The 15,634-nt window shown below is 30.0% G+C and overlaps 1 protein-coding gene across 2 annotated transcripts in view; it reads right to left on the bottom strand.

Annotated features, from left to right (window-relative positions):
- Positions 1 to 15,634, bottom strand: part of LOC122525074 — a 155,520-nt gene that overhangs the window by 6,516 nt on the left and 133,370 nt on the right. For both annotated transcript variants that reach the window (XM_043647652.1, XM_043647653.1), the window contains exons 4-5: positions 3,005 to 3,138; positions 1,613 to 1,777 (exon numbers count right to left, since the gene is read on the bottom strand). In XM_043647652.1, the coding sequence (XP_043503587.1) occupies positions 1,613 to 1,777; positions 3,005 to 3,138 (299 nt within the window). The remainder of the gene's footprint in view (positions 1 to 1,612; positions 1,778 to 3,004; positions 3,139 to 15,634) is intronic.

The raw sequence follows: 15,634 nt of genomic DNA, 5'->3' as shown, positions 1-15,634 counted from the left end.
TGGGAAGATAGAGAGAGAGAGAGAGAGAGAAGGGAAGGGAAGAGGGAGAAACAGATAAAGAGAAAGTTAAGTTCTTTTAATATTCACTTATGTGTAATGATGATAATAATAATAATGATGATGATGATGATGATGATGATAAAAGGTAGAAAGAAACTGTTATATTAAAATAAAATGTTTAGTATTTGGAATAGTACTTAAAATATAATAACTCATGGTTGGCTTTACATACAATGTGACAAACTATTATATATTCTAACTACGACTTATGTAACAAACTATTATATATTCTAAATACGACTTATACAATAAACCCGATCACCCCGCTTCCCCCTTCGTTTTGTTACAACAGGTGACTACTATAGTCGTTCACGAAGTTTCACATATAATACGTACAGTAAGTGTTCATGGAAGATCATTGATGGGTTCCTTCAATGTTTTTTGAATTTACATTCTGGATAAAAATACAAGACTTTAAAGGTTCGCAAATTTCTTTAACGCAATCTGTCTGTTTTAAAGAAGATCAGTCTATAACAAAAAAAAAAGCAAACAAATGATTTCCTAATCGTCCGAACGTTTGACAAGATAAACAGATTTATTGTTCAATTCACGTTTTATTTCTAAAATATATTATATGTTTTTTTAATTTTTATCAAAGACGATGAAAAAAAAAACAAAAAGGAAGAAAATGAAATGGCTAATTTTTCGTAATGGCAGTTTACGATTGATTTATGTTCAATAATGTATATATCTACCGTATAAAATGAAAAGACCGACTATTAGTTAAATTGTTAAATGAAAATGAAATAATCATACAATAATTTATAATTACGAATGAACGCAAACAAGAAATACATTTAACAAATTAAAATATTCGTCTATATTTGTGTAAACATTTCTTCGTTTTAATTAGAAAACATTGTAAAGTACTTCTTAGAAAATCAATCTGATTATCAATGTCTTTACTAATTTATACGTAAAGCCAACAGTAAAATCATTCCAATTTATCTCAAGTTTGACGTAAACGAATTAATAAAAAGAAAGAGAAGAAGAAAAGTCAAAGAAATGAAGGAAAATAAAGAACGTGAGTGAGAGAAAGAGAGAGAGGGAGAGAGAGAGAGAAACGGAGGGGGAACTGCTGAGGAAGATGAGGATATAGAGAAAAGTCTAAGATGATGCCAAAAAAGTTTAAAAGTTCGTCTTAAGTAGTAGTAAAACGAGATCTGGTTGTCTATATTTTTTTCTTTTTTTTTTATTCTCTCTCTCCCTCTCTCTCTCTCTCTTTCTTCCTCTTTACGTTAACTTTAATCTCACGGCTGACCTGAGAAAGCTGGCACGAATAAAAGTGGAAGGAAGGATGGTTTAGTTTGGCATCGTGGTGGTATCGCAACTCGACTAGTATAGCAGAAGAAGAAGAAGAAGATGGACAAAGAAGGGAAGGAAAGGAAGGGACAGTGGGGAGGGGGAGGTTGGTTGAGGGGGCTTGGACAAGGAAAGAAGAAGAAGAAGAATAAGAAGAAGAGGCCATAGGAAAGGATTGTCGGTGCTTCGTGCACGGTAATTAAGAAGCGCAATTAAGGGTCTCGGAGTAAAAAGTGCCGCTGATAATTACCGTCCTTCTCGAGGCGGGCAAATTTGTCGCGAAGGTAAAGCAGCAGAGGTAACCAACAACGGGCATAGAAGGCAACAGCAGAGAGTAGAAGTACCAGGCTCAGAACAGTGATAAGTAAAGGCTTCCTCCATAAATTGCTCGGAAGTTCGAACGTAAATTGTGGCTCTGTAAAAGATCATTGAAATTATATTAATATATATGTTTTGTTAATTTTATAAATTTTGGTATTGTGTTATATTGAACGAAATTGTTTTATAGAGCAAGGGTGTTGAGTAGTCGAAAATATTTGGGAACTATCTTGAATTATATTATATGTATATATATTTAAAATATTTAACAAATTTTTGTATTCTATTAAAACGATCTGTATACGTACTTCGTATATAATCTTCAACTTTTTTTCTTCGTCTGTTTTATTCATATAGGTCTTTTTGAACGAAAGGATTAAACGAAATAGAAAGGGTATTTTTTTTTATATTTTTATCAAAAATTGTAAAGAATTGACATCTTTTTTTGACGTATATATACGTGCCCATAATTATGAAAGTGGTCTAAGTCATATATCTCTTGTTTCGAGATATTTGAAAGATTATATTTGAACATTCAATGAATTCTATATAATATTGAAATAACAAACACTATCTAACGGTTCATTTTTGACAATATCGTGAAAATTACATTGAATTAATTGAGCTTAAAATAATGTGATGTGAAATAACTGATAAACTCATTTTTTTTTAATTTTGACTTAGACCACTTTCATAATTATGGGCACATATATACTATAATATTTATCGTCTTGTAAATTATTTTTGCTTTTTTTATCTATGGTAATATATTCATCTTTAACTTTTATCTTTTTCATTCTCTCTCTTGTGATAATTCTCGGATAAATGGAATCGACCAACGTGTACGCCATTTGCATACGATTATGATTTACAAATATGCAACGTTTACGAGCCTAAATCATTGTCTGCGTATATATGGTTATCTATTATGCGTGTAAACGTGTATATATGATATACCTAAGTTATATGTGCAAGTATATATAAGATACATAAGATCGGATTAAAGGATGCACAAACTTCGTCAAAGGAATTTACGAGTTTATGTTTACGGGCTCCGTGCGAAATCTACGACGTTAACGTACGCCTTTGATGTGAACGTAAAAGATTATACCTACAGTCTTGTTCAAAACTTGGGAACGTCCATTTACCGTATTATTAAATTGTACAATATATTTTTCTGATTTGATTATTTTGATGATATAATTGAAAATTAATAGAGAATATTATTTTATCGTTCATTTGGTAATTAAATATTATCTACAATTTCGTTGTTCTTGTTATTATTATTATTATTATTATTTGGTTAAGATTAAACGATAGTTACCTTTACGATAAATGTGAGCAGGAAAAGCCATAACTTCGTCGAGACCATTGCTAATTTCGCAAACATATTCGCCATAATCCTCCACAGTCATATCTTTGATTTCTAGATAGCTACCGATGATTTGATTGTTTTCCCTGCAAACATAATTTTAGTTATTATTCATTAGGATCAGTGATAAATTAATCTTTATTTGCACTAATTCGTGCAAAATCATTTACATGTTAAATATATAAAATATATATTCAATCGTATCGTTTAACATTTCACATAGATTGTTCTTTTTAAAGGATAGTTGAAAATTTTGAAGAACAAAGCCAATAATATCAATCTGAATTTAAAAACAAATTAATGTTTTTATTTTTTTTTTTTGAAATTTTGTCAATCCCATTCTTTTCAGATTATAAAATAACTAGTTAAAAAACTTATGATTGATCTAAGGATATTTTCCAGCCAACGTATCCCGTAATTACAATTAAAAATACGTAAAAATGTTATATTCGTAAGACAAAAATTTCGTTAAAGATAAAGATAGCTTATTATCTTTGGAATACGTCGAGGGAGAAGAAAAACGTCGTTTATAAATGAGTCGGAGTTGATAGATAATAAAATTTCGAAAGAAAACTTTTCTTCTCCCCCCCCCTCTCTCTTTTTCTCTCTCTCTCGTTTTTCACTTTTTGCGAGTTTTAAAGAGAAGAAGAGTCTCGTCGAGACACGAAAGAAGAGATTTAAGATGAAGGAGACTCGACGACGTCTGCCTTAGACGTTGTTGAGTGCCGCGAAAGCGAAAGGCAAAGCCAACCCGAGCCTTGGCCGTTCTAAACGATCCCAGATGCCGTTCGAGTACCATAGTGGTTTCTCTTCCTATGAAACGTGTACCAACCAAGAAGACGAGTTCATCCGATAGACCAGCAAGCAGCTATTAAATACATGCCGTGCACGTTTCCAGGAAATCGAAAGTGCAGGGGGGAAAAGGTGGGGAGGGAGAATTCATGAGAAATAATCTTGTTCATGATCAAAAGAATTAAACCGAGAATTTATCATTATATAAATAAATATATATAATAAATAAATTATTATTCAATATTCTATATAAGAAATTACATAATATATTTAAAAACAAAAAACAAATGTGTGTATTATGTTAGTATTATAAAATATCACAAAGTATATATTGTTATATATATGTTTATAATTAAATTATAATTTAAATATTAATATAATGTGTGATATATAATTTAATTAATAATTTAATTATATATATTTTTATATATTTCTCTCATTAATTTTATATTATATTATTATATATATATAATTATATTTAATTAAATATACATAATTATAATTTAATATATATTATTATATAATTATTTAACATATATTAATATATATATAGATAGATTTTAATCTATATTAAATTATAATCAAAGAAAAATGGTATCTTGATAGTACACAAACGAGGAGACATTTTAATTATAACTGATAGAAGAATATGAATGATGTTTGGGAGGAAAGGTTGATTGAGTAAAAGGGTTACGCACGATTACGTTGGACGTGACGCGTTGCGAACAAGATTACGCGTGGCCGCTGTCAAGAAACAGTTGGAGATGTGCACTACGAATGACTTCTCAATTCGATTCCTTTCTCTTTCTCTCTCTTTTACAATCACTCTTATTCACTCTTACTATACTAATCGAGGTAGAGAAAACGAAACGAAACAAAACGAGAAGAGAAGAGACGAGACGAGAAGATCCTGTGTTCAAGATCGAAGAGGCCATAAATCTATCTACTTGTATTCGCGTCTCGAGTTCCTAAGTTTCTTTTCTTTCTTTCCTATCTTCCTTTTCCTCTCTTTTATTATCATTTCTTTCTTTTTTTTTCTTTTACTTGCAACAGTCACGAATATTACCTTATAGAAATAACTACTAATACTCATATGAATTCTCGTTGCATGATACGAATAATATATATACGTATCGTTGATTTAATTTGCGCGTTAAAAATATTTGTATAATATTGAAAATACTTTTGAGTATACTTTCGGTCAGAAAAATCAATGATTATAATACACTTGTCAGTTTTATACAATATATACAAAATGTTTATGAATATATGCGCTCGAACTAATAAAGATATCTTGAAAAATAATCTCTTTAATCGTTCGTACTAAAACTAATTTCAATTTCGAGAGTAATATAATGTAAATTTATTATTATTTTCATTTAATCAATGTTGTTCATACTTCATACTAAGCAGGGATAAGAAACACACACACACATATATATATATATATATATATATATATATATATATATACACAAATACATAGAGAGAAATAAGGAATTATATACTATAAACTACAAGAAGAGAAAGATAGAGAGATAGAGAGATGAATAGAGATAGACATATATATATAAATAGATAGGAAAGAGGGATGCGCTAGGGCTGACTTAATGAAATTATGCGTTTGGAATTAATTGCGGGTAAGTTGGATTCGCCGTCCGCTATCCCCGGTCGTAATTAAATTAGCATGGCAAAATGGTCCGCGTGCTAAATGATTGTGTAACGACGCGAACGTGAACACGCGAGAAACTCTTTGCAAACGACACGACAAAATTGCTTTCCACTCTCCGCTAGACGTTAATTTATTATTAAGTATCTCACTCATTCTCTCTTTCTCTCTCTCTTTTTGTCTCTATCTATCTATCTATCTCTAACTCTCTTTTAAACACAGGAATATCTTTCGTCAAATCGTAAATCGTCAGTTTTATATGCGACGAAACGCAACTATACTCATTTAACACAATTATATCGTTACCAAGAAATATATTAATAAATTGTATTTATTATTCGATTAATATTTATAATATTTAAAAATAAAAATATATTAATTTAATTCGATTGGTTAATTTTAGAAATAATCATATTCTCTCTTATATTTGATAATAATAATCATCGATGTTTCTTTTTCGTAGCACGAAATATACAACAAATTCTATTTTATCATTGTTCGATTAATATTTATAATATTTAAAAATAAAAATATATTCATTTAATTCGATTGGTTAATTTTAGAAATAATTTTATTTTCTCTTATATTTGATAATAATAATCATCGATGTTTCTTTTTCGTAACACGAAATATACAACAAATTCTATTTTATCATTGTTTGATTAATATTTATAATATTTAAAAATAAAAATATATTAATTTAATTCGATTGGTTAATTTTAGAAATAATTTTATTTTCTCTTATATTTGATAATAATAATCATCGATGTTTCTTTTTCGTAGCACGAAATATACGACAAATTCTATTTTATCATTGTTCGATTAATATTTATAATATTTAAAAATAAGAATTTATTAATTTAGTTCGATTGGTTGATTAGAAATAATATTTTATTCTCTCTTATATTTGATAATAATAATCATCGATGTTTCTTTTTCGTAGAAGTGACCTGTCGATCTTCGTCAATTTGCACGTTGAAAATTGTCAATTGATTCGTAGAAAAGCTTTCTCTCTCTCTCTCTTTCTATCACACACAGTCTATCTCTTTTATTCAACCGAACAATATCGATTGTTACACACTTATACAGCTATACATCTTTATATATATACACATTTATCTATCTTTTGAATCAATCGCCTGGGGAATGAAGATTGATGGGTCGTTTCATACGAGTTCATAGAATGGGATGTAAATTGTTCGAAGTATTCATCGGTTGGACAAACTTAAATCGATATAATCCTATAGATCTTATCGAGTATTGTTAAATTAATTAGACAGAGATGAAAGTATAATGGAGATAAAGATATAAAAAAAAAAAACAAAACAAGAAACAAAAAACAAAATGGCAGAAAAGGGACAAAAAGTGAGAAAGAAGAAATAATCAAATAAAATATAAAAGTTTATAAACGCGCACGTGCACGATTGTTCTTAACGAGGAAAAAAATATCATCGAAAATAATGAAAAAGAGAAAAAGAAGAAAAAGAAGAAAAAGAAAGAAAAAAAAGAAAAAGAAAATGAAACAAAATATAAAATATATAGATCGATTAAATGTAACGTCTGGTTTATGGTTGTTGCACACACCTAGATTCGATTTAGAAAGAGCCATTAATGTTCATTCGCATCGTTCGACGAGTGCATTCCTATTATGGTGAATGACGGTGAATGCAAGCGATGCATTTAAACAGGAGCCAGGCACAGGCACGAAAAGGCTTAGGCGACTATATTATCGGCGATTCCCTTTTGAGCCAATCATTTACGCTCGACTAAGTTTCTACGAGAGAAGGGAGAGAAGACTAGGTTTCGTGATAGATTAAATTGACAGTGCGCCCTGTCTTCGTTCCTACCATCTCTTCCTTTCTCTTTCTCTCTCTCTTTCAACCCCCTTCTCCCTTCCCCCACTCTCTCTCTTCGTTTCTATCTAAACGAAGTCGTTAGAGACGCGAGAATTTCTTGGAACGCTTTCAACGTTTCCATCACGGAGGTGTTCACGTATGTATGTAGGTATATAGTAATACTAGACAACTAGTATTTATCTATGTACAGTGAGTTACAAAAATATTTCGATAACCTTTCAAATGACTCATATAATTTTTCTTTTTAGGCCATAAAAAATGAAGCTTAATAATATGTACAATTCCGTACATTGTAATTATTTTCGTTTTTTTTCAATTATTCTTTGATCATATAATAATTGTACTGAACAGTTACGAAAATGGTTATAGTATATAATAATAGGAAAAAATAAAGAATTGATTTTATGAGTTTTTTTTTTTTTATACATTATACATGATTTAATATAAACAAAAAACATGTTATAATAAAAAAAATCAATTTGTTGATCATCTAGATCTATTTTATAATTACTCACGCTTATATACATGATATTTTATATCTAAGAAAAAATTATATAAGTATATTAAAGTTAAAAACTTATTGTTTGGTTTGACGAACAAACGAATAAAATGGGCTGGATAATGTTCGGAGTTAAATTTCAAGTTAACGAGCTTGGAAACACGATAAAAAGTGTAACTTTGCTACTGAAAAGAAAATAATGGTGTTCGAGTGTACGTGCGTGTACCTGTGCGTGAGCGTGAACGTATAAGAGGAGGAACAGAGAAATAGAAAGAAAAAGAAAGTAACAAAGTCACGGTGGCATTCGATGTTCAAACGCAAAACTACTACTTGCCGCCATTACCGTTTTATTCAACAGCGTAATATCAAGAACGTATTAACTCTTAACGATGTCCTTTACAATGGAAAATGCTTCGGAAAGGACTACTATGTTGCTTTGCGCGCCAGCTACGTTTAACAAGCCATAGTTAGCTACTACTTGCGACAAAAGAGAACCACTTGGGGCTGAGAGGTCTTTTTAAAAAAGATTAACTTTTACCTTTTTATTTTTTTCTTTCTTTCTTTCTTTCTTTCATTCTCTCTCTCTTTCTCTCTATTTCTTTTTTTCTTCCTTTGCTTACCTCTATACGATAATAATAGACGGGTTAAGAGACGTGTACAATTTTTTATATACAATAAAAATGATATCATATCATTTTTATTTTATATTCATATATTATTACTATGCGTTAATATATTTTTCATTAGGATGTTTGTTAGAATTTCAAAATATTTCACATTTTAATTATAATATGTATATATATAATGTCTTTTATTATATATATATTAATGTCTAGACTTCGAGTTATACGATTTGAATGAAAATTAGTTTCGAAAAATTAATGAATTTTATAATTAATCGATGAATTTGTGGATAATCCGATCTACTAATAATTTTCAAAAGAATTACCTTGTTATGCATAGACAATGATTCAACCTCTTTTCACAAGTATGCATTGAAACAATATTTTGTTGAATATAATCCATTTAATAGGCAGAACGTTTTTGTTATAATGAATGGAACGTGATCGAAAACATTTTTCATAGTATCACGTGACGAGCAATTCGAATGTACCTTTTCAACGATAACAGAAGCGAATATAGTCTCATCGTTCAATAATACACTAATTTAATCTTGTAAATCGTACACAAGCCATTGCTTCGGCATGAATGTATCGTTCGTTTTCGGTATTGATGAAATTACATTAGTACGGACGCTTTTGATCGATTCGTACGTAAATAATTCTCACATGCACACACACACACATATATATATATGTATACATTTTTTTGCACGTTGAGAAGAGTGATCGTTCAACGAAATAGAATTTCGAATTGGTACATATGTATATATATATATATATACTAGTAAATTCATCGGGTCGTTCATGGTCGTGTTGCATTGCGATAAAAAGAAGAGGCACATTTATATATATATATATACGAATGTTATACGTTGTTCATATAAAATACGTTTACACACACATGCACGCGCGTACAGCGGCAGCTCTTTCAAATGAAATCACTTTACGATGAATTGTTCTTTCTCAAACACTACCAAATTATCAATAGTTTCTGCTTCCGTTATTCGGTCACTCTCCCACCCTTTAATCGGCAACCCTTCTTTGTTCCTTTCGATCGAATCTAATCAAATTTAATCGTGTTCGCGCGAACAGCTTTCCCCAGGCTTTTGTTACGCCGATCGGAAGTTTCCTCTTCGTCCAATGATTCTGCTAATCAGAATCTACTACTACTAGATTTTATACGCCATTGTAATTATTGTGTAAGAGAGAAATAATCGTGAGATAGATAATAATCATTACTCGTATAAAATATTTTATAGATTCTTTTTTTTTGATGCAACAATTGTGTTAATGATCTATTCAAATATGACGGATTATATATTTGTAATGAATTAATGATCATAGTATCACAAATTAAAGTACACGAAATTCCCCCTTTTATTTCTATTTTTATTTCTCCACGTATATTTTAGAATAAATATGAGAAAGGTATTAATTAAGAAATGATTCGAATTCGTGAAAAAGGGAAAGTAGAAAAAAAGGCAAGATTTAAATGTATAAAGAAATAAATTAAAAATAAAAAGTGAATGAATTCGATAAGATTACCAATATCAAAGTGTATTACGCCACAACAAAAAGAATGATTATTTTCTTTCTTCATTCTTTCTTTTCTTTCCTTTTTTTTGATTGCGGAGAACAATAGCTCGACGTCGAACAAAAGACTTTGCTACCTGCTGCACCATCATCGCATAGGTAACTCTTGTGAAAAGTCTATTCAATAAACTCGGAATCGTCGTCGTTGTCGTCGATGGGGTGTACTGCTTCCGTTGAAGTCAAAAGAAAAGAGTCAAAAGGTCGGTAGGCGGGTTTACATCAATAAAATCTCGTTGCCAGCTCGTTTAATCGCTCCTCCTGCCATCAACTTTCTTCCTGATTTTCTATTGAAAATGAGATTGCAAAATAATGCTCGTCAGAGAGCGCAAAAGCGAAATTTTATTTTTTATTATTATGCTAATATTTTGTTGAAACCTTAATCTTAACGAGTTTATATGATTTATAAAAATTCAATTTTTCTTCATAACTGTGATAGCTAACGAGACGTTTCATTTGAATGTAACTCAGTTTTTAATTGTCTATATATATATATATGTGTGTGTGTGTGTATTGGTTAATTAGTTGTACAACATTTTCTTTTACAAATTGGCTGTATAAGCTTTGACATATCGTAATGCATAAAATTGAATAAAAATTTAATTCTTATATATATATACATGTCAGTTTTATAAATATAAATTTACACATTAAAATTTTAGTTGAATTCTTTTTTTTTTCAGAACAGTATTAATATTTCCATATAAAAAAAGATATTATCCGGATAGACGTTTATACGATTTTATTCGATAATTTATTTAGTAGCACTGCATTTAATAGCAGGATATATATTTTCACTTACCTTAGATAGTTTTTTTACTTTTTAATTTCCTGACCACTTTATCGGTCCATTAATATAATCAATTCTATCTGAGACGATTATTTCCGATAGTATATTTCATTTTTATTTCTCTCTTTTTACATTATTCGTATTAAATATATATATATGTAAGTACTTATTGTACACACACACACATTTATCTATCTATAATGTATATATATATAAGAAGTTTTTTAATTTCCTTAACAATCGAAGCGTGGAGATTATTTGTAACGCGAATTACAAATGTGTAACATTTTTTTTTTTTCACTTTATTCCAAAGGGATATTCATTCGATGGAGAATAATATAAAACGTTTTGCGATCGTTTAGAGGATTACTCAGCGGGGTAGTATCGTTCTTCTCTTTTTTTTATAGAAAAAAAAAAAAGAAAAATTAACGCAACGAGCATCGAAGGTATTCAAAAGAAAGGGGATTTAAACGATGAAAAATTCTTCGTGCAAAATGGCTGCCGGATTTCAGAAACGATATCATTCTTTTTACTCATTCCTTCGAATCCTATGCGTTTTCCTCTCTTGTTCCACCTTCGACCTTTTACATTCCATACGTGCCAACGAGAGAAAAAAAGACAGACAGAAAATGAGCAAGAGAGAGAGAGAAAGGGAAAGAGAAAGAGAGAAAAAATTTCTACAGAGCGTTACAATTAATGCACCGTGTAAAACTGGGTCGTCGTACCAGTAATTGCATTGGGGGGTTTTCCATTTTATTTCTTTTTCTCTCTGACACCTACATATATACAAACGTATACTTCTCCATTCTATTTCTTTCTTTCTTTCAAACACACACACACACAAACAACTTTGTTCTTGTTTGTAATTCTCTTTTTACATATATACACACATACACAGAGATTCTCATTGGTTATATTCCTCTTCTTACATACACATATACACATTTATATATAAACATATATACAAACGCGTATAGAAACACATACCTACACATTCTCGATTGTAGTTTTTCCGTCTCTCTCTCTCTCTCTCTCTCCCACATTCCTACTTCGAAACTTCATCGAGTATCTCGTTTTTTCTTCGGGCTTCTTTCCAACATCGTAACCATTTTTCTCAAACCCCGTTTTTCTCACCACCACCACCACCACCACCACCCTCCTCCGCCATCACCCCGCTCGTATTTTCTTCTCCTCCCCCCAGTCTTTTTCGTTCTATTCTCTTTTTACATTCGGTAGAGAGACACACCGAGTGCCGTTAGTTCCAACCCCCTGCTGATCGATATTCCCCCGTTTCGCGAAGAACACTTCAACTCGTTGCTCCGTAATCTTTACAAAAGTCCTTGCCGTCGTAGTAATACTCGTGACAGGGCCCTCTTCTCTCTCTTTTGTTTCCTCACTCTTTTTATCTGATTATGCACATTGAATTCCTTTCTCCTCGTTAATTTCCACTCTTTACGACGTGTTTTTAACCTTTTCTTTCCTCTTTTAATTATCGTTATACGATCCTTTTCTCTTTTTTACAACGAAAATCTTCAAACGAACGAACGAACGATTGATTAATTAATCCAAAAACAAAAAAACAAACAAGAAAGAACAATACTAATCTATCGAAGCGATTAGAACGATGTGAAATAAAACAAAACATCTGATACTTTTAACATATTTTTATTCACACGAGTTTATAATGTAGAAAAAATATCGATTAGATTTCTTTAGCGTTGAAAAATTATTCCGTTTCTCGATCACTCTTCGAGCAATTTATTTAATTAAATGAAATAAAACGAATATATAAAATAATAATATATTAATTTCTATAGAATTCAATTCGAGCTAATATAAACTGTCCGATTATTATCTCTACGTGTACGTGAGAATTATAAAGAAAACACCTATTATTACGGCGGTTAAAATTTTGTCTTTTTTCTTTTGCAAAAATAATTACAATAATCTTAGCGAACAAGATTTTATCCGAAAGATTAGAGATCACTTTTCCTTTTTCACAGAGGAGGTTGAAAAGATTGTAGAAAAAAAAGGGCTGGAGAAACAAGGGAAAAAAGTAACGAAGGTTTTTATCGCGATGGTTACGAACGCTGAGCTCGAGTTACGCCCACCGATAAAGAGAGAAAGAGAGTGGGATTAAAGGAAAGAAATAATTATCGCAAATTATACCGAGTCATCTTTATAAGATAATAATAATAATAATAATAATAATAAGAAAAAAAATAAAGTAAAAACAAATAGGTTGAGGATGAACGTAACTATAGCGGAAAGATAGATAGGTATGTTCTTCATATCTATGGGAATGGCGTTTTTACGAGGATGAAGGAGAAAAGAAAGATTCGTCGAAGCGACGAAATTGGATTTCATGGCTGGACGAACGTCCCTTTCGCGGCTCGGTAAGCAACACCTGGCGACGTTCGTTTCGACGATAACGATAAACCCAAGAAGGGCAAGTTTCTTCCATAAGGAATTTCAAAATCGCTCGGGGAGAATTCGTGTATCGATTGACGATGCCTCCTATCGAGAGAGAGAGAGAAAGAAATATATAGGGTGTTCCAGATTTGAACCTAATGTAAAACAAACCCTGTCAACATGTTTGATAGGTCATTTTGGAGATACTTTTGTTGTAAATTAGTGTAAAACTTGTTTCAAATAAATGATTATTATTTAAAAGTTAGGTAATTTCAATGTAATATCTGATAATCCATGGTTTATGTTATTCATTTATTTTTCACGCTTCAAAAACTCTGACGAATCGCGACCCATGGGATTTATACAAAAGTTTTTGCTTTCATTGATTTCTCAAAAATCATATTTCCACGGTTTCAATTGTGGAAGATTTTGTGTACAGAATGTTACCCTGTTTCACGAGTAAAAATAAGAGAAAAATATGTTTAATTAAAAAGTTTGAACAAAAATATGAATTTACATTGGGGATTGGTATTTGTTCGATATAATATGAAATAAAGATTAATGATATTTATATAGGTTAGTTATGTTTCAAACTTTCATTCGCTTTTATAATTGAAAAGAGAATCCTTGTCGATATTTTAATTTAGTGACTGGAATATTTCCGTTAGTAAAAAATCGTGAATGAAATGTATATTTAAATATTAACAATCGGAGAATATTCGTAGAGGAATTGTTGATATACAAACGTATAATTTTCTAATATTTACAGTAGTTAATACATCTACCATATTACAACATTCTTCTTTACAACTGGATTTCAAATAGTAAACGTAGCTAGTGCAAATAAATTTAATTAAATATTACGGATCTGTTCTTATAATATTTTACGCGTCGGTAATTATGGTTATAATTGGATAAAGTTCAAAAAAAGAAAAAAAGAAACAAAGAAAAAGAAAAAAACGTAATTTTATACAATTTACTTTTAAAAATAAAAATAATGATAATACGAAATAAATGTTTACTTATTGTTACTTCATTGTCATAATTATCGAGATCATCGTATGTATTAGGAATGATAATTAAAAAGACATCTAATTAATTGTTATACTTAATATTACATCGACTAAAAAGGAATCGTTTTTTTCCTCTAATCTTTGAAAACGAACAACTATTTATTTTTCTTTCGTTTTCATTCGCAGTAAAATGTTTACATTTTTATATTAAAACAATATGAGGACACCCTGTAGGTATTTATATATGTAAGAGTAGCTATGTATATTATATTTGGAAAGAGGTCTCCACCTCGATTTTCGATATTTTACAATACCAGAGATATTCCTTGGTGAAGGTTTTCCCGAAATATTATTTGCATCCTTTTCGATTTTCTACTCTTGAGCTTTTATTCTTTTCATCCCCATACACACTATTTTCTTTCTCTCTCTTGCTACATCTTTTCCAGCATTTGTACATACGAAGAGAGAGAGAGAGAGAGAGAAAGAGAGGAAAGAGGTGGGATCAAACCAATCTGCTTTGAAAATCTTCAAAGGAAATCCTGTAAAAGTGAACACTCTACCGAGACACTCAACAAAGTCAAATTGAAATCTTCCAAGTAGATTTAATAAAACCAAGACGATTGTAAATTCTTGTCTTGTAATTGTATATAACTTGGTTTACAATTTTACAATATCCAGATTCCAGAAAATATAGCAATGAGAAGTGATGTTGTGTGCGTAATGAAAAGTGTATTGATGGAAATCCATTATATAATTGAACAACTTTTCATGATAATAAAATTTGAAAAATTCTATAATAATAATCGTCGTTGGTATATTGTGAAAGTTCAAAGGTAGAATGATGACTACAGTCATCGTCGTTAATAATGAAAAAGTTAAACGAATAAGTATTGCAAATAACGAAAATTGATAGAAAATATTTATTTAACTTTTTTTAATTTGATCTTAAATTGATTTAATTAATTTTAAAATAAAACTAAACCCTAATAAGTTTTACTCTTACTTCGAGAAACTACACTTATATCAGATTTGAATATTTTTATGTGCTACACGTGAAATATTATTAATTAAATATATATTATTTCCACATACACTTTATACAAAATACCATTGGCATCTTTGTTTATGGAAGATAATAAAAAAACCATATGATTTTTATACATATATTTTTTTACCGAAAATATTCAAATGAAAGATACATTATCGTTAAATTCGTTTTGACGATCGTAGTTATAATATACGAAACGAAAAGAATTTAGGAAATTTATTGTGGTTATGGTAAATAAATAGAAAATGCCGGTTAATCGTTATAGGAAAGGGTCGATATTGCTCAACAAA

Source organism: Polistes fuscatus, unplaced genomic scaffold (assembly GCF_010416935.1).
Source record: "Polistes fuscatus isolate 324 unplaced genomic scaffold, CU_Pfus_HIC Scaffold8, whole genome shotgun sequence".
Taxonomy (NCBI): domain Eukaryota; kingdom Metazoa; phylum Arthropoda; class Insecta; order Hymenoptera; family Vespidae; genus Polistes; species Polistes fuscatus.
This window is presented reverse-complemented; position numbering and strand designations above follow the sequence as displayed.